Source organism: Vulpes vulpes, chromosome 8 (genome assembly GCF_048418805.1).
Source record: "Vulpes vulpes isolate BD-2025 chromosome 8, VulVul3, whole genome shotgun sequence".
NCBI lineage: Eukaryota > Metazoa > Chordata > Mammalia > Carnivora > Canidae > Vulpes > Vulpes vulpes.
Window position 1 is genome coordinate 88,045,096 of NC_132787.1, and position 20,702 is coordinate 88,065,797.

The window sequence follows — 20,702 nt, forward strand, 5'->3', positions numbered from 1 at the left end:
TGGCGGGCGCCCAGGCAGATGCGATCCAGCGGCTCCGGGGGCGGCAGCGGAGGAGGCAGCTGGCACATCCCGTCGCTGCTGTCCGGAGGGCCGCACAGCACAGAGGCGCCTTTCGGCCGCCCTCTGCCCAGCCACCTGGAGCCGGGGAGGGGGGGGGCGGCTGCCGGTGAGTGAGGAGGGGGCAGCGAGATTTGGGGCTCTTTTGCCCGAAATGCTTCCACTCGGCTGCTGCGGCCGGGGCCGCCTCGGTGCCCGAGAACTCTGAGCACACGAGACGCGGGAGAGCGGGGACGCTGCAAACTTGGCACGTCGGCGGCCCGAGCCTCCGCTTCACAGCGCGGGGGCTCGATTCAAGCCCAGAAGTTCAGCGAGCAGGTCCATCTGCAGACTTGCGGCTGCGGAGGGTTGCAGGAGGGTTGCAGGAGGGCGCCCCGGAGAGCAACCCCTGCCCGCGGCTTTCCCCTCCGCGGGGGAGAGAAGCTCGGGAGCCCGACGGAGCGCAGAGGAAGGGGCTGGGACAGCAGAGCGCTTGGAGCCATCGTCCCCAGCTGGAAAGTTGCGGAGGATTGGAGGCTGCTGCTGGACAGCGGACAGACCACGGCTCGGACCGCGGGGGCAGGAGAGCACGGGCCCCCACTGCCGCCTCCCTTCAACCATAGTAGTTTCTCCGGCTCCGGAGCGCAGCGAGCTACAGACGGAGGCGCGGCGCTCGTCGCTGCGCGCCAGAGGCACAGGGTCCCAGCTGCGGAGCCCCAGGCGCCCAGGGTCTCTCGACACGCCCCTGGGCTTCCAGCCCCATTGTACTGAGACTCCGGACTGCCTCCTTGCAGTTGGAGGACAGCGAGAGGACCGAGGGCACGCGCAGTACCCCAGACATCAGCGGGAAGGAGCCGTTCCGGACCAAGGACTATTTGGAGACCCTTCTCGTTTGGGGGGAGTGAAGGGCGAGGCTGGATCCCAGCTGGTGGGGACACTAGTGTAAACACCCCTTCCCTGGCGGGATGGGGTCCGCAGGGCTCCTCGGGCTGCTGCTGCTGCGGCTCTCAGTGACGGCCTCGGGCTCGGGGGCCGGGACCGGGACCGGCCAGCTCGTGGGTTCACCCGCCGCGGGGCCGGCTCTGCAGCCTCGGGAGCCGCTCAGCTACTCACGTCTGCAGAGGAAGAGCCTGGCGGTGGACTTTGTGGTGCCCTCGCTCTTCCGCGTCTACGCCCGGGACCTGCTGCTGCCGCCTTCGTCCTCCTCGCAGCCCGGGGCTGGCTGGACGGAGGCGCGCGGCTCCCTGGCCCTCGACTGCGCCCCGCTGCTTCGGCTGGTGGGGCCACCGCCCGGGGTCTCCCGGGCCGAAGGCGCCAGCTCGCCGGCCCCGGCCCCTGCCCCGGCCCCGGCCCCGGCCCAGGCTCGGACGCTGACCAGGGTGCTGAAGGGCGGCTCGGTCCGCAAGCTCCGACGCGCCAAGCAGCTGGTGCTGGAGCTGGGAGAGGAGGCGATCCTTGAGGGCTGCGTCGGGCCCTCCCCCGAGGAGGTGACTGCGGGGCTGCTCCAGTTCAACCTCAGCGAGCTGTTCAGCTGGTGGATTCGCCACGGCGAAGGGCGGCTGAGGATCCGCCTGATGCCGGAGAAGAAGGCTTCGGAAGTGGGCAGAGAGGGAAGGCTGTCCGCGGCGATCCGCGCCTCCCAGCCCCGCCTTCTCTTCCAGATCTTGGGGACCGGTGAGCAGCTCCCGCCTGAATGGGGCGGAATTTGTATTTTTGGGCACATCAGTTTGCAACCACTTATCAACTAATCCCTGTTTCCAAAACCGCAGCCTCTGGTCCTTGGCTCTTTCTTCCTTCCACAAACTACCCTACCAATCAGACTAGATTTTATTTTCTTCTTGGACACAGTCACTCCCCAAGGGTTTTATTTCTCCTCCAGCAACCAAGTTGGGAGAAAAGTTTTCTGTTCTTGGCAGAATGCCTTTTCTTCTACCAACTTACACCAGGTCCTATCCAAAATTGGATGCACTTCTAATGCCCCCCCCCCCCCCCCCTCTCCGGGACGGTTGAAATGGCCTTATTATTTCCGTGTTCCAAGCTTAGTTCTAGATCCAGTACTGCTGTCCCTCTTCCCTTCCCCTAGTTCTTCTTCCTGGCCGCCACAGAGGTGAAGAATGTGGTACACTTTCTCAGTGAATGTAGAACTCTTCTTCCTATTGTTGAATCCTACCTAGCTGTCCCTTTCAACTATCGGCTTACCTAGGGGTTGCCTCTTCTTCATGAATTCATTTTGTCCCCTTTCTCCAACCCCAGTCTGCTATCCGCTCTCAGACCCTTTTTTTTTTCCTCTTAGATACTGTTGGGAGAGCCCCAGAGGGACTAAGGAACATGGGACAAGAGGGAGATGTGAAGAGAGAGAGCAAAGTTGCCAAAATTCCGTGAAGGCAGGAGAGACAGTAGTTGAATTCGCTTTTTCCTCCTGCCCTCCCCTTCCCCTTCCCTCTAACTCTTAGCTAGAATGTCTGCAGCAGCAGCAGCCCTGGATGACAGTCTCTGGCAGGCCTGTTTCACTGCAGATCTCTCTGCTGGAGACTCCTGAAATGAGGTTTCTGTTTCATTTACTCTCATTTTCTTCTCCATTCACTGAGTTGGGTGTGTGTGTGTAGGCACTTACTTCTAACTCTTTCCATAGTGTTCTTTGACTGGAAAACCAGGTGGTTTTGAATGGATGTTTCTCTCCTAAGACCACTGGGGAAAGGCTTAGTGAATAAAATGTACAATGTAAATGAATGAGAAAGCACAGAAAAGAAATCGTGCCTTTTAAAAGCCTACACTAATTCCATTGAGCAAACCCAGCATCTTTTCTATCGTTCTCATCATCAGAAATAAATGAAATTTTTATGGTCTGCTGGTTACTAATGTCTAGTATTAATTGGATGGGAAGCACTGAAAAGAGCCCACAGTAGAGCTACAAGTATCTGCTGTGCTTGTCCCAGCACACACATATACTCCCACACACACCCAGTACTCTTCTGCAGCAGGGATATTTAGGAGCTGAGGTTCTTCAGTCTTTGCACAAAAAAACATACTGGTATGTGGGTCCCCAAGGAAAACAGAGTCTGGATGCATATTTCAGCATTAGCATTGGTGGCATTGGCACCTAAAACGACTCTTTCGTGTTCAGTGCTGGAATTTATATTAAGAGGCAGAATTTACAGTAAGAGACGGGGTCTGATGAGTTTGATGGTGCCTTCTGTGAACTGAGATAGGAGACCAATACTGTTGTCTCACCACAGATACTTTTGTGAAGAACAGCTGTGCTTTAATGTCATCACGGGTTCTGTGGTTTATACATGCCACATTCTCTTTTAGCGCCTCATGTACTTGTAATGGATATAAAAATTACTTCTCTGGAAATGTGGATTTTCTTCTCCTTTCATGTCTATGAGCATCTCTGGAGCTTTCCTGTCACCTCTTGTCTGATGACCATAGGCCCAGCAGTCTAGATCGGCTATTGTGAGATGTTGGTGACAGATAAAAGGGGTCCTTTCTATAGCCCTGAACTTTCCTACTATAAACAGGCAGATTGCATGAAGTTATCAGTGGGTGTCTCTGAAGAGTCACCTGCTTAGTGCATTTGAAGAATATACTCCACTCAAGCCTTAGGTAAGGAGTTGAAGCTGCTGAGCAGGGGAGTTTCGTGTAGAGAGGAGTGTACTTCAAGAGGTGCTTTGCTACTGACAGTAGGGAAGCTCTGAGTGTCTCAAGTCCTCCCTCAGCATCCTAGTCCATTTGGCAGTTGGACCAAGGCCTTATGCATCATTTGACACATCCAGCAATGCTGTTTTCAGAAAGAGCCAGGATTCTGTCATTAAAAGGCTAGAGATTTTGGCCAAGTATTTTTCAGCAGCATTGGGATCAAATGGTTATTGATGGGATCAAATAAGACACTAAGTGTAACTGGATGAGCTCCCCATGACCTCCAGAGAGACAGACAGCTTATTGAAAAGCACTTCGGGCCTTGTGGTGATCACACTTGGAACAGGCTGGTCTCTCCGGCTCTGAGGCATATACTATTTTCAGTTAGGTGACTAGTCCATGCAGGACTAGTCTCTTCCCTTACCACTGTATTGCCCTCAGCCTCATTCAGATATGGTTTCCACTGCAGACCTCCCCATGGAGGGAGTGGACATACCCTGCTATATCATGTGCCATGATTGGGGCAACATAAATCATGTGGTTCCATTCATTTTTTTTTTCTGTATGAAAATTCAAGCTTAGGTTCTTACACTTGGATTGATTTTACTATTTATTGTGTTAAAGGAAATGGGTTTATTCTTTTTTATATAGTTTTGTGTTGTAGAAAAGGCATTTAACTCTTTTGTGCTGTAGGATCTTCAAATATACAAAGGGAAAAGAGGCACAACTCACCTAATTTCTCTCTGCTTCTGTCCAAATGACTGGTGGCCTGGTCTAGAGGGGGCACAAGCATGTTGATAGGGCTAACTGTGAGGAAGGTAGAGGAGAGGAAGGGTGTACTGCCAGTTGCCCCTGTGGTGAGTGGCCTGCAGCAACCCATTTGTCTTAGACTGAAGATAGCTTCCTGAATCTGAACAGGACTCTGACTAGGGATGTGATAGAAATGGAAAAGCACCCAGTTCAGGATAAAGCAGTAACTTTGTATTGCTTGTGGTTTGGGACATCTGAGAGGATGAGAGGAGGCCTGAGAGCCCTCATAAAGCATGACATGCTAATGTTTTTTTCTTTGTGGGTTGCTTTGAATTCATAAAGTATTTTTGATCAGTATTTCAAAGGCTGAGACAGCTCCCCACAGCACTCATTCATGGAGAGTAGAAGGGGTAGAAAGGTAGAAAGACCATTGCTAGGACCATGTGAATTTTGGTGCACCAATTTGGAATAGTCCAAACCTCAGAAAAGATGTCTGCCTGGAGGCTGCCACATTGGTCACAGCCTCAACTTGTAACCTGTTTTGTCATCTTGCTTCTGCCATCCCCCAGGCAATATTTACTTGTGGGATAAGAGGACCTGTTTTTCTTTAAGCACTCCCCCCCCCGCCCCCCGCTCACTCCAGGAAAGGGGGATATGACTGGGGATTTTACATGTACCATGGAGTGGCCTGAGAAACTTAAAGTAGATGTATGCAATTTAATCCACCTGACCCTTCACCTCACATATCTGTCAGTCCTTTCCGATTTCATTTCTGGAGAGGGCAAAGAGAGCCAAGGAAGATAGAAAAGAAATTTGAGCTCCCAGAAGGGATATCAGTTATTGGAGGTGAATTGGGAGAGTTGGAACTAGTCCAGAGAAGAGCAGAGAGCTGATTTAAGAGTTGAAGGGACCGATTTATGGTGAAAGATGAAAAGAATTAAATATATATGGCTGAGCAAAGTGGCAATGAAGGGAAAGCCATGGTAACAATCTACAAATCTCTGAAGAGGGAGAGGCCATGAAGGAGAATAGTTATATAGTGTGGCCCATAGAAGTAATAAGATGAGACTCACAGAAGGAAACTTCAGGGTAGATATCAGGGAAACCTTATTTTCTGAAATTGATATTCCTCTGACTATGGAATGGAATTCCAGGGGAGCAAAGAGTCAGGTGAGATATGGGTCAGATAAGCCACAGCATTCATAATTAATCAGTTTTGTATTTGGAAATGTTGAGAAGCTGCAACAGGCAGGGGAGCTGGGATGGGGAACCACAGCAGGAATCGGGATCTTTCAGAATTCAACTCTCAGGAGACTTTGGATGTTGGTGTTTCTAGTCGGAAAAGACAAGAATTGCACATGTATCTTTGAAATCGGATGACACATGCTTACAAGAAGATTGCTAAGTGAAAAAAATATTTTGAAATTACTGGGTTTATTTACCTCTGCTCCCAAACTGACACCGAGTATTTCTCTAGGTTGTTGTCTGTCTATCCACTGGGGAGGAGGTGCTCACATAGGGTATTATGCATCTAAGGTGCATCTCTAGTGTGTGTGTCATCAAGCCATTGGGCGGGGCAGAAGGACCTGGATCTTGAGAAGATAAGAACATTTCTGGATTTGGTGGATTCCTACTGGCTACTTGAAAACCCTGTGACATGCTGAGAATATATATGGCTGTTAGAGAGATGAAGCTCATCTAAATCCATTTGATCTTTTCACAAATATACCAAAGAAAAAGAAGAAAAGCCCACGAGGGCTTTGTGTGCATGTGTGCATGATTAATGTGTTATCATTAATAAACATGAATGCTCTTATAAGAAAGTGTGTCTTCTGAAGGACAAGGGTGACTGGCCTGTGAGCGGGAGAGGAAAAGAGGGAGCGTTATGTCAGCAGAAGTTGTAGCCCCTGCCATTCTTAGGATTACTGCCTGATAACCTCACTTAGTGGGCATTGGCCCAGTCTGATTCATAAAAGACATTTTGAATTTCTTTATAACCATTATTAATATTCTGTTACAGTTGAATGGGACTTTATAAAAAACTTTCAAATTTATTTTTTTCCCCAATCTTTTAGAAGGCAAGTATTTGTTTTATTTTATAAATGGAGTAACTGGAAGCCAGCTATTTGATAAGACTTTTTCTTTTTCTTTTTAAAAAATTATTTATTTTAGAGAAAGAGAGACAGGGACAGAGACAGAGACAGAGAACACAAATAGGGAGGGGCAGAAGGAGAGAGGGAGAGAGAATGTCAAGCAGATTCCCTGCTGAGTGTGGAGGCTGATGCAGGCCTTGATCCCACAACCTGTGAAATCATGACCTGAGCCAAAATCAGAAGTCAGATACTAAACCAACTGAGCCACCAGATGCCCTGATAACATTTTTTCAAGGTAAAAGTGGCACACCTAGAAACTGTCACGTATGTATTGAGAGGTTATGAGATGCTAGATGCTGTGCTAGATACTGACTAGTACTACATATTTTTTTTGCCTTCAAATTATGGCTCTTTTCACTAAAGGAATCATCCCAAGATGCAGATTATAAATAACAAAGACATGTAAATAGATGAAAAGCTTTACATTATCCTTGTCAGAAGCCCATGCAATGAATACTTGGTGTTCAATACCCATAACTTGAGAAAGTTCTTTAAAATCTTTTATTTTCTTAAAATCTTTGAGTCCCAGTTTCATCATTAGCAAAATAGTGATAGTAATAATTCTTATCTCAAGATGTCACGTATATTAAATTAGAAGATACATGTAAACCTGTAACCCAGTGTCCAATATAAGAAAGTGCTCCATCGATATGAACCATTAATTTTTTCCTGGCAGCAGCAACACTCCAGTATCTGGTTGTTCAGGTTGTATACTCTATAACTCCAAGAATTTCATATACATTTTAGTTTATCTAGATGGTGCCATCTGGGGTTGTGCACTCCTTATGTATGGCCACATGTGGTGACCCTGGCAGCAGCAGTTGTAATATTGTGGGCTCCCATGCAACTAACTTCTAATTTCTGAGATAAGAAGTGGGATCCAGTGGAAATGGGGAGAGTGACCAGGGTGATAGATAGTTCCCATTGTCTTAACCAGAAATGTGGATAAGGAGAATTGAGGTGTGGTATTTATTTCATTTCTATCAATTATATCCTCAAAGGTCTTTTGACCTTGGATTTGGTTCAGAGATTCAAGCAGCATATTCATAATCCAGTTATTTTGTCTTTTTACACAAAGAAAGCAAGCCCTACCTTTATGAAAGTATGAAGTTTAATGATGAAGAAAAAAGATAGAAGCATTACAGAACAGTAGTTTTCAGATGGTGGATCTTTTTTAACTGAGAGTGATGTGTGCAGTTCAAGCCCCTCTGGGCGAGAGAGGTGCTGGTTCACTGACATCTGGTAATTTCTTTGTTATAATTAGCTGGAGTTGTGCCCTTTCCTTACATTTCTTGCTTCACCATTCCTTGTTGAGTGGAAGGCAGGAGAAAGATGGAAGGTGCCAACTGGTTCATGGACATGAGCCCATTAAGAGCATTTAGACCTTTCAGATTCCATGGAGACACATAGCCCAGGGACTTGAGTAGGAGGCTGCCTCCAGAAAGTGCCTCAACCTAAAACAGGCTGTGAAGCACCCATATAGCATTTTATAGTTTTTGTTTTGTTTTGTTTTTGAGCCATGGCTGAGCCATTGCTTTCAAAAGATGCATGTGGACATTATTTCTGCCTGGGAGTAGGAGGAGAATAGGGCATTTTTGTGAGGATGGCTATAGGTCCAGAGGTTATGTGATAAGAGGTGCACTAGGGGTATCTTCTTTCTTAAAGTCATCTAGTCTAGGGTGTGGCCAGTGTTTCTTAACCTAGTGATGGCCTAGGTTTTTTCACATGGGCCAAGGTGTGAGAAGGGAGCTGTATAAAAGAGTGTTTTCCTGGTGGGGAGGTGGGGAGGAGATAGGAGGTATCTTAATACCTCACAAAACAACTTTTCTTATTCAGTAAATTTTGTGACGAACTTTCTAGCTGGGCTGTTACAATCTTGGATCCTTTCCCAGGAAAATTCTCTCAGATTCACTTGATGAACATAGGCATTCCAGAATGTGGGAAGTCCCAGAACTAGGCAGGAGGAGAGCTCCATTGGGGCAGATATATCCAACCACTTGGTTAATTAAGAGTCTTTGTTTCTTGAACTCTACTTTTGTGGTGACATAGCAACAGGTACATGGAGAGGTGGGCAGTGAGAACTTCCTGGAGTAAGGAAAAAGGCTAAAGAGAAGATCTAAAAACAAAAACAAAGAAAATCTAAGCAAGCTTAAAGGAAATCAGGCAACTAGCCAGATGAAGTCAAAAGGAAACATTAAACCATTGACTCTGTTTTTCTTCTTATTTATCTTTTATTCCATTTTCATTGGAATATGGTTCATGCGGGTGGGCACGGGAAGGTCTCCTTTATAGATCCTTTCCACATTTTCAGACCTTGTAATTAAAGGAAGTGTTCTGTGGTGGAGGGAACACTAGACTAGGAGCTAGAAGACTTAGATCCTATTATGATGGCCTTTGATTGGCTTTGACATCTTGCACAACTTCCTTAAGCTCGTCAAACCTCTGGGACTTTCATTCTAAAAGGCAGAAATACAGAACTTGTCCTGACTACCTAATGGAGTCTCTGTGAACATTATATAAAATAACCTACGTGAAAGATTCTAGTCTGGATTATTCAGAAAGAAATACGTAAGTCAGTAGAAAAACAAATGTGTACAGGATCATAAAAAGTGCTGAGATTCTACTTTATCAATTCACAATGTCAACCAATCCTTGGCATTAGGGAACAGTAGTGCCAGGTCCCAGATTTTGAGGTAGGCATTGGGCTTCATTTAAGAGGTCAGTAGTCCTGAAAATTGTTATGTGGCCTCTTCCCATGGTTTCTCAAAATGAGGTCTTTTCATTGTAATTTTTCCCAATTCCAAACTTTCCTGAAAATGAATCTCTGGTTGTAGGACATAATAATTCACATTACAACATCAGAGAATTATTTTTTAATTTTTACCTGTATTTTTTAATACAATGATGTTCATTGAATGTGTTAATCTCATGTATAGCTTGATTATAATTCACATATAAAGCATCCATATAATCACTATCCAGATAAAGATTCAGAACATTTCTAATGTCCCAGGAAGTCCCTGTATAAGCCGTTGGGTAGACATATGTTGTCAGTTCTCTTAAATTGATTTTGGAATTGCTGGATTTTTTGGTAAATGTATGTTTAACTTTATAGGAAATTGACAAACTATTTTTACAAGCAGTTATACCACTTTATACTCCCACTAGTAATGTCTGGGAATTCTTGAGAATACTTGATACTGTCAACTTGTGGCAGTATCTTGTGGTTTTAGTGTATACTTTATTTAGTGTTGGTTATCTAATATTGCATAGGAAGTTAGCTCAAAAATTAGTGGTTCAAAATAATAATAACAATTTATCCTTCATAGTTCCTGTGAGTTAGGAATTTGAGAGTAGCTTGACTAGGTGTTTTTTGCTTGGAGTCTCTCATGAGATAGCAATCAGTAACAACCAAAGATGCAGTCCTCTGAAATCTCTTTTTTTTTTTTTTTAAAGATTTTACTTATTCATGAGAGACACAGAGAGAGACAGACAGAGACACAGGCAGAGGGAGAAGTAGGCTCCCTGTAGGGAGCCCGAGGTGGGACTGGATCCCAGGACCCCAGGACACGCTGGGAGCTGAAGGCAGGCGCTTAACCGCTGAGCCACCCAGGCGTCCCAGTCCTCTAAAATCTTGACTGGAGCTGTAACATCTTCTTATGTGGTGCCTTACACAAAAGGCTAGCAAGCTGATGCTGGCTAGGGGTGGGAGGTCTCATTTCTTCTCCAGGAATTCCTGTCTGTAGGGCTGCTGGAGCAACCTTGTAACCTGGTGTCTAGCTTCCCTGACAGTGAGCATCTATTGAGATAATATGATCTTTTTTAGGTGTAAATATTATGAATCAGAGTGTTTGATTTTCAAATGTTGAATTAGTTTCATATTCTCAGGATAAACCCCACATGGTCATGATGTATTATCCTTTTTATGTATTGCTGGATCAGCTCACTAATACCTTGTTGCCGATTTGGGCATCTGTGTTCATGAAGATTATTGTTCTGTAGTTTTCTTGTTTCTGACAGGCTTGGGTAATGCTGGGTACGTAAAATGAGTTGTGAAGTGCTCCTTCAGTTTTTACTGGAAGAGAATTGTAATTTTTTCTTTCATGAATTTTTGTTTAGTAAAATTTGCCAGTGAGGCCATCTTGGCTTGGTATGGTCATTGCTGGAAAGTTTTAAATTACTAATTATATTTTTAAAATAATTATATGATTATTCTGATTATCTATTTCTTTTTGAATGAACTTTAGCAGTTTGTATTCATCAGGAAATTGGTTCATTTTATCTATATTGCTGAATTAATGCAAGTTAAATTGTTCACAATATTCTCCCTATTATTTTTTTATGTCTGTAGGGTTTGTAGTGATGTCCTCTCTTTCATGCTTGATATCGGTAATTTATATCATCTCTTTTTTCTTCCTGGTCATTCTGGCTAGAGGCTTACCAATTTTATTGACTTCTTCCCCCCAAAAAACATTTTTTTTGTGATATTTATTTCCTATGCTATCTTTATTTCATTTTCATTGATTTCTGCTCTTATTTTATTATTTTTCCTTCATTTTGTTTGCCTTGGGTTTAAATTTTCTTCTTGTTTCTAGTTTCTTATGGTGAAAGCTTATATCATTGATTTGAGACCTTTCTTCTTTTTCTATTGTAAGTATGTAATGGAAAAATTTTCCCTAATAACTCAGTTTAGCAACATCATACAAATTTTATTATGTTGTAATGAAATTTACTTTCTATTCAATTAAAATATTTTAAAATTTTCCATTTGTGTTCTTTTGACTCATAGTTATATATGTGTCTTTTATTTCCGAATATTTGGAGATTTTCCAGATATCTTTCTCTTCTTGATTTCTAGTCTAATTCTGATATAGTCTGAGAACATTTCACGGGTTTGATTTGAGTTATTTAAAATTTGTTAAGGTTTGTTTTATGCCTCAGACTATGGTGTATCTTGTTGAATGTTCCATGTTCCACACTTCAAAAGAACATGTTTTCTGCTATTATTTGGTGTAGTGTTCATCAATGTCAATTAGATCAATTTGGTTAAGAGTTGTTCGGGTCTTTGGTACCCTTACTTATTTTTGTCTATTTGCTATTTTCGTTACCAAAAGAGGACTCCTAATGTCTCTAAATTTTGTTTTGTCTACTTTTCCTTTCAATTCTATCATTTTTTTTTTACTTCATGTATTTTGAAGCCCTATTATTAGGTGCCTACACATTTAGGATTGACTCATTTCTTGATGATTTGACTCCTTTATTATTGTACAATATGTCTTTTTATTCCTGGTGATACTCATATTTTGAAATTTATTTTGATTGATATTAATATAGCCTCTCAGGTTTCTTTTGATTATTGCTTCTGTGGTATATCTTTTCCATCCTCTTACTTTTAACCTATATCTTTATATTTATAGTTAGTTTCTTCTAGAAAAGATATTATTGGATATTGTGTGATTTTTAAACATTTAATCTGATAGTCTTTGTCTTTTACTTGGTCTTTTAGGCCACTTGTATTTAATGTTATAATTGATATGGTTGGATTTATGTGTACCATTTTGTTTTTGTTCTTGTTTGTCTCTCTGTTTTTGTTCCTCTTTTTGCTCTCTTGACATCTTTTGAGTTATTTGAGTATTTTTTAGTATTTCAGTTTCAACTTATGTATTAGTTTTTCGGCTATATCTCTGTATTATTATTTTAATGGTTGCCCTAGAGATTACATATATGTGTTATATATGTAAGCTGTAGTTATATATACATATATACACATTCCTATACATCATATATATGTATATATAAACTCTCATAGTTTACTTCAACTTGACATTTTAGTACTTCAAGTAAACTATAGAGCCTTATAACCATATAGGTCCCTTTGCCCTCCCTCTTTGTTATAGTTTTCATATGTGCTGTATCTACATAATTTAAAACTCTGCTATATATATATATATATATATATATATATATATATATACATATATATATATAAACTATGTGTATATATAACTTTTAGCAGTTATACATATTTTATATAATTTATATAATTTAATAAGGGTAAACTAGTCCTTTATATTTATCCAGATATGTAACACTTTCTTACTCTTCCTTGGTTTCTGAAGTTCCAATTTCCTGTTTTGTCATTTTCCTTCAACCTAAAGAACTTGCTTTTTCATTTCTTTTAGAGCAGTTCTGCTGACAACAAATTTGCTTAATTTTCCTTTATCTGAAGATGTCCTTATTTCACCTTTATTTCTGAATTGTGGCTTGACAGGTCTTTTCTTTTTACACTTTAAGAATGCTGTTCTTCTGTCCCTCATAGTTTCTGATAAGCATTCTGCCATTAAATTGTTCTTCCCTATATGTAGCTGTTTTCAAGATTTTTTTTTTAGTTTTCAGAAGTTTGATTATTTGATTATGATGACTCTGTGAATGGTTTTATTTGACCATATGCTGTTTGTAGTCTGTTGAGATTCTTGAATCCATAAATTTACATCTTTTATGAAACCTGGTGAGTTTTCAGCTATTATTTCCTCATTTTTTTTCTGCAGTAATACTTTTCTCCCCTCCTCTGGGACTGTAGTTACACAACTTTTAGATCTTTTGCTACTTTCTCACATTCTTTTGAGACTCTGCTGATTTCTTTTTTCAACATTTATCTCTCTGTTCTGTAGCTCGGACAGTTTCTAAGATTTTTTTCTTTGAGTTTACTGACTCTTCCTCTGTTTCCATTTTGCTGTAATTTTTATTATTACTAGATATATTTTTTAGTTAAAGTTTTCTATTTTAAAAAATATTTTTTTGAAAGATTGTATTTATTTATTCATGAGAGTCACAGAGAGAGCGGCAGAGACATAGTCAGAGGGAGAAGCAGGCTCCCTGTGGGGAACTTAATCCCAGGACCCTGGAATCATGACCTGAGCCAAAGGCAGATGCTCAACAACTGAGCCACCCAGGTTCTCCTAAAAATAATTTCTATTTCCCTACTTAGAATTACCTTTTCATCAATTTTCCAGAATTTTTACTTTTCCCTCTTGGAACAGTTACAACAGATAGCTTCTTAAAGTCTTTGATCATTTTAACATATGGATCATCTTGTTATTGGCATTTGTTGATTATATTTACCTTTAAGAATTGGCTGAATAATAATAATGGCTGAATGATATTCTATTGTGTATCCATACCACATCTTCTTTATCCATTCTCAGCCAATGACATTTGGGTTCTTTCTATAGTTATTCAGCCATCAAAAATAATGAAATCTTGCCAGTTGCAATGACATGAATGGAGCTAGAGTGTATTATTCTAAGGGAAATAAATCAGTCAGAGAAAGACAAATAGCATACGATCTTACTTCATTGTGGAAGTTAAAAAAGAAAACAGATGAACTTATGGGAAGGGGAAAGAAAAAAAGGATAGATGGAAACAAGCCATAAATGACTCTTAATGATAGAGAACAAACTGAGGGTAGATGGAGGGAGGTGGGCAGGTTATGGGCTAGATGGGTGATAGGGATTAAGGAGGGCACTTGTGATGAGCACTGGGTGTTGTATGTAAGCGATGAATCACTGCATTCTTCTCCAGAAACCAATATTGCACTGTTTGGTAACTAGCAAAATTTAAATAAAAAAAAAACCCACAACTGGTCATTTGTTTCGTTTTGCTTTTGTATGTTGAGTAATTTTGCATCATATTCATGATTGAACATCATCATGTTGTTTGGTCTGAGGCCTGGGTGTATTTTAAATTTGTTTTTTTCTTAAAGCCTTTATTATGCTGCTTTGAGTCTGTCCATACATGTGCTGCTCAGAGATGAGCTGGGACCCTAGGCCAGTTTCTTCACAGAATTAGCATATTTCTGTCTCTTCCCTATGGAATTCTTCCTTAAGCTCAATTTTACCTATCTGTATTACTTATGCACAATTTGTGCAACAGGGGCTATTCTCGGGGGAAATAGGGAGATAATAAAGAGAAACAAATCAGGAATTCTCTTGATACTCTGGCCTGAAGTGCCCTCTCTTCCCAATCCCCTGGCCTGAAAGATGTGGTTTCTAATAGGCTCTCTGAGTTGTGGCTGCTGACATTGCCACACATGCTGACTCTGCTGAGAGCTCACCATCATGAGATGAGAGGGAGAAAAAAAAAAAGAGGAAAAAAACAAAGCAGTAGAGATTTCCCTTTGTACTCTCTGGATCACAGGGTACTCTTTTTTTGGCCTTGTGGCCAAAAAGAAAAGATTTCTGTGGGCATTTTACCCATCCTTGGTACCATCACCCTAGCTTTGCTGGGTGCCCACGTTTAGTTCACAGATGCAAGAGAAAAGAGGTAAAAACAGAAGACTCACCTTCATATCAATTGCTCTTCCAGATTTTGACTCTCTTCCTCAATATTCCTGGTTCTATTTATTTTTCAGAGTCCCCCCACCCCCACTTTCTTTTATTGTATTTTGTCCAGAGTTCTTGGTTGTAAGCAGGAGGATAAATACAGTTTAGTGGGCTTACTCCATCATGCTGCACTGGAAGTCCCTCATTCCTTTTTGGAATCAGAGTTTCCATCAACAATATTTTTCTTTTATTCCCTCCTTCCCATGTCAGGGTGTGGTAACTGCTTCCAGGCAGAAAATCAGGACAGTGCTAGGGCCTACCACATTTATTTTCCTTCTCTCCTGTTCTACTGATTATCCCATGAGAACAGTTTTTTTTTTTCCCACATATTTTGTCCAGTTTCACAGTTGTTTATTACAAAAGGGCTAGTCGAGTGCTTGTTACTTTATCATGGCTGAAAGCCTACAAAATGAACTTTGAGATCATGGCCATGTTGGCTTCTCTCCATATACACCATCTAGATCTGTGTGAGAGGTGCTCACCAAATAGAAGTTAGACAGGGGAATCTTCTGTGTGAGTATCTATAAATCTGGACTTCTGCCTGAAGAAATGCTTATTTATTGGTTCACTTTTTTTTTTTTTTAACTGAGCACTTACCAAGTTCAATGGAGCAAAGTGTGTTTCTCCCAGGAGTTCACAAACTAGGTGGGGGAGAGGAGGCAGACAAGGAATGCTAATAAATAATTCCAGGGAATGGCAGTACTTGATGCTGAAGAAAGGATGCAGATGGTTGTAGTGGTTCAGGGGAGGCTTGGAGATGTCAGTACCTGCTAGGGCAATTAGAGATAGCTTCATTCCATTCCTCTAGGTCTCAAAAGCCATATCCAGAAAGGCTGATAATTCTACTTGCTCAGTGCCTGGAAGGAGGGGTGAAGTTCCTCCAAGACAGAAAATTATAGGTCTGGAATTTCAGAAAGAATAAACTTACTGCCTTTTGGCAGGGGGTCAGGTCACAGGACATCTACTAAGAATGATGGTTTTCTTTTGTGATTGTGCTAGAAGTGAGTTAGATAAAAACTTCCAGAAGGAGGTGATTTGAGAAACAGCATCTTGGAGAGAGTATAGAATTAGAGAGAAGAAAGGACCTTACAAATTAGCGTGATAACACAAAATACCACCCAGAGGAGGAACAATTATTGGTGAGAGAGAGACAGAGAGACAGGGAGTAAGACAGAGAGAGACAGACACACAGACACTGTGTGTGTGTGTGTGTGTGTGTGTGTGTGTGTGTGTATGTAACAAAGTAGGACTAACCAGAACAGAGAAATCTAAGGAATCCTGGGAGTTGAAAGGCTGGGTGCTGAGTCAGATAATCTGAGTTAGAGGTAGGGCTGGCTTATTGAACCAGGAATTTACATTTGATGCTGAACAAATCAGAAAGTTTTTTGTTTTTGAGTATGGGAATGTGTGTTGACTGCAGATTCTTCAAGAAATGTTACTTGGTGGTGGATTGAGATCCTGGACTGCAGGATCCTGGACTACACAGATTGCTGATAGTTGGATTGGAGCCTTGAAAGGCTATTGCACTGGTGCAGGAGTAAGGGACTCAGAACTGGGCCAAAAGACACCCAGGTATAAGAGGAACAAGAAGAAAGGGTCAAAGGTCTAAGGTTTTGGCGTGGAGACCCTGCAGTCTGGTGATATTACTGAAAAGAAGACAGTTGGGAAGAGCATTGGTTTGGGGAGGAAAGCGCCTGACACGATGAGTTTCATGGACATCTGAAGATCAGGTCATCTGGAATGTACATGAAGATAGGAAACTTCTATAAGTAGGGACAGGTAAGAGGTCCAGGTGGAAGATGCAATGTGGGTGCTGTTTATATGGGCCTGGTGGTTTAATTCTTGAGAACAGATGCATTTTCCTGAGGAAGAAGAAAGGAAGGAACGTCACATCTTGGATTTAGGAAAGTTCATAATTTGACAATGGAATAGAGTCAATGGCATTACTAGAAAGAACTTATAAGAAGGAAGAGAAGCCACTGGATTGTGGTGTCATGGAAACTAAGGGAGACAGATGTTCCAAAGAAGGTGTGGAAAGGCCTTATGTTTGGCCCAGAGCCTTCTGGGGAGCAGGTGTAGGCAGAAGGAAGTTTAGAGGGAGTGCTGAAGATATGGAAGCAAAATGTACTTATGTAGTTGTTCAGTTTGTGAAAGGAAGAAGAGAAGACAAAGAGAATGAAATGTCAATGATGTTAGAAAGTTTAGCAGAATGAAGAAAATGTGTGTTAAGGGTGACTCTTCTTCATAAAATCTGGAAGGAAAACACTGAAGAAAAAGGAAGTTCAGGAACAGTAAGGCAGGGGATAATTGCGTAGCAGGACCACTCAATCTGGACAGTGTGGACTCTGCTACAAGTCTTAGATGCATTCCATCCAGGCCATGTCTGCTTCTTAAGATAGAGTTTTTGCCACCTTATCCTTTTAAATACTTCTGGGGAGGTAGGGATCATTATTTTATGAAGCTGCCCCGGACTTGAAGGACAGAACTGTTGGAAGAATGTTTGATAGTGGCTACATTCTGCTCCTCTCTGATTTAATACTAGTAGTAACTACTACTGAATAGTATTACACATTCTATTTCCTCTAACATGGTAAGGTTGATTTTAGTATTACTCCCATTTTCCAGATAAGTTGAGGCTCAGAACGGTTAAGTAACTGGCCATGGTCACATTGCTAGTAAGAGAAGGATCCAGTATTTGAATCCTAGCCTGTTTAACTCTATATCTGTTATCCCTTGGTCTTCTTGTTCCTGCTTGTGGTATGTCATTCTGCCTCCACTTATTATCTGTTCTCCAACATGAAGGCCCTTCAGATATATGAAGTCAGTTATCCTACATACCCTAGATAATTTCCTGTATCTCCTCCTCTTTCTCTTTTTCCTCCTCTTTCTTGCTTGCTCTTTTTTTCTTTTTTTAATTGTTAATTCAACAGATAATTATTGAGTAGTTTGGTTTATAAGTCACTGTGCTAGGTGCTTCATGGGCGATGTTGAACAAAACAGACCAACACTTTGCCCTCATAGGGTTTGCAGACTGGTGAGGCAGGCATATTAAATGTGCAGATTAATGCAGAAATCTATAAGAAACTATGAGGAGTACTGTGAAGGAATAAATATTTCTAGCTACCTGTGGCACTCTTTCTCATAAACTCTGGGTTTCAGAGGACACACCATGTTTGCTTCTTTCCTCTGGATTCCTCTCCTTTTAAGAGGTAGACTTTAAATGAGGCCAAGTTTCCATCCCTGTGGTCTGATCTTGGAGCACAATGAGGCTCCTAACTGAGAAAACTTGTGTTATTGCAGCTTTGAGGTAGGAATGGGCAGAACCACAGGCAGGAGTGACTAGGGAGAAAGAAAACCTCTCCCTTCTCTGAGATAAGGAGACAAATGTGTAGAGGGCCAGGCAGAGGCAAAGGATGGAGAGCCCAGGAGTAGGGTCAGATGATCTCCATCCATCCCATGAAGAGTGACTAGAGATCATGCTAAATAGATCACCATGTCATGCATTCCCTTCCATTCCACAAATCCTGTCTTTCCTTTCATGTTCCAGCCCCTCTTGTTCCCACACCTCCTCTGCCTGCCTTCTCTTCTCCTTCCCTCTCTCCTCTCCTCTCCCCTGCCCTTCGTTTTCCTTCATTTTCCTTCCCTTCCCTTCATTTTCCTCCCCTCCTTTCCCCTGCCCTGCCCTTCCCTCTCCTCTCCCTCTCCCATCCTCTCCCCCTCCCCATCTCTCCCTCCCTCTCTCTCTCTCTCTCCCCCTCTCTCTCTATCAGTCTCAATACCATAATTTGGAAGAATCTAGTTGGAGAATAATGTCAAGAAGTACAAATACAGATTTGATGTATCTGACCTTTTTTCTCTTCAAAACAATAAATGTCAAATAGTTTAAAATGACAGCCAGGATGGCTAGAGATCATTTATGTGCTTAAATATTTAGGGAAGAAATGTAGTTCAGACTTAAGTGTAATTTTCGTGAAGATTCTGACTGAGGAGAAAACTAAGTACTTTTAAGGAACCAGCATAAGCAGTGATGTTTACATTTCAGTCCACAGAAAATATGAAAATTCAGAAAGGAATGAAGTGGTAAACAATCCCTGATAGGTAATGAGAACATTTGGTAACATCAAAGAAGTATTTTGCAACACAAAATTATGTTTGGGTTTTTCATATGGTGTGGTGGCATTCCAGAGAAGGACCCACAATCAGCATGACTTCTCCTTTGGTGAAAAACAAAATATTTTATATATGCAGGTTTACCTGTATCAGTTACCCTATTTTACTGAAGACATTTTATTGTTAAAACAGAAAGAGGGAGAATTATCTTGCTCCAGCTGTGTAAATCCTGATAGAAGTATAATCCTCCAGCCTGGAGTGTAATTCTGTACTCAATCTCATACTCAATTATCATCAGAAGCAGCAGTGTCCTTTTCAGAGTGGAGGCTCTGAAAGGTTTTTTTTTTTCTTTTCTTTCTTTTCTTTTCTTCTTTTCTTTTCTTTTTTTTTTTTTTTTAAGAATGGTGAACATTAGTTAACCCATTTACTTCTGAAAGGAGGCAACACTGCATTATGTTGAGAAAATAGAATGTGGATTTTGTTCTTGGTTTGGTGGCCAGCTTCAGAACTTACTATAGTTACAAAATCTTAAGTTAGCAAGACAATAACTTAATTTTTCTATTCCTGGCCTCTTCATCTATAAGGTGGAGATTATTACAGCACTTGCTTTATAGGGTTCTTAGGAGGAATAAATGAGATAATTAAAAAAAGAGTTTAGTATAGCACCTGGCACATGGTTAAAGCATTGAAAATATTATACATTATCTTCAATTTTATTATTATGTTGTTTTATTAATAAAGGAACTTTCTCTCATTTTTTTCCCCATGTCATCCTTGCTGAAATCTAACTGCACTCAAAATTAGAGTTTATCTTGTAGGAAATTCAATTAAATAAAAGAAGAGACTGAAAGAAATCTGTACATATTATGGACCAAAGCAGCCTATTTGATCACAGCTAAAGTCATCAGAAAGTCAGTGTCATCCCATTGTGCATTGCCTAAGAATTCCACATGGAAATAGCAAATCTTTTATTTATTTATTTTTTAATGTCAAAGAACTTTAAGTCATAAAGATGATTTCTAAACCCTTAAGATATTCATTATAAGATATTTTACTTTCATAGCAGGAAAAGTCCTTATTTCAATAATTAACTATGAAGTTTGAACAATGACAATGTCAGTTAAGGCATGGAAGGAGGGAAGGGACTTCTGGAATTGTGAGAGTAAGTTTCCATTTTAGGATATGCCTAGTTGTCCTGTTTGAACCTGGGAAAATCACTTAAGCTTTCTGAGTCTTAGTTTCTGTCATATGAAATAAGTGAGTTCTAATCTCTACTCTCCCTTTCATGTTAAAATTCTGTGATTCTAACCTATTTCCAGGCCTGGTGCTGAAGCATTACTGGGAAGATGCTATTTCTGTGAATAGTTGCAAGGTCAGTCAGAATTTCACAGAGCAGTAAAAAGAAATGATAACCTTCTCTGATTCTTACACATTTTGTAACTAGCAGATTATGACAAGAGCTGTTTACTTCTAGCTAATATGCCTCAGAGACTATGATAAGATTACATGTATTTTCATTTCTACTCCAAAGGAAAACCCAAGTTATTTTGCTTCTTTTCTGGCTATATAGTGAACTCACCCAAGATGCTCTGTTCTGGTTTTCTGTTCTAATCATTATAGCTAGTCAGGGACC

General features: G+C 41.3%; 1 protein-coding gene across 1 annotated transcript in view; it reads left to right on the forward strand.

Moving 5' to 3' along the window:
* Positions 1–520: 520 nt before the first annotated feature.
* ALK (ALK receptor tyrosine kinase) overlaps positions 521–20,702 on the forward strand; it is a 673,225-nt gene continuing 653,043 nt past the window's right edge. Inside the window, exon 1 of the mRNA XM_026016017.2 lies at positions 521–1,710. Within this exon, the coding sequence (XP_025871802.2) occupies positions 1,002–1,710 (709 nt within the window). The 5' untranslated portion in view covers positions 521–1,001. The remainder of the gene's footprint in view (positions 1,711–20,702) is intronic.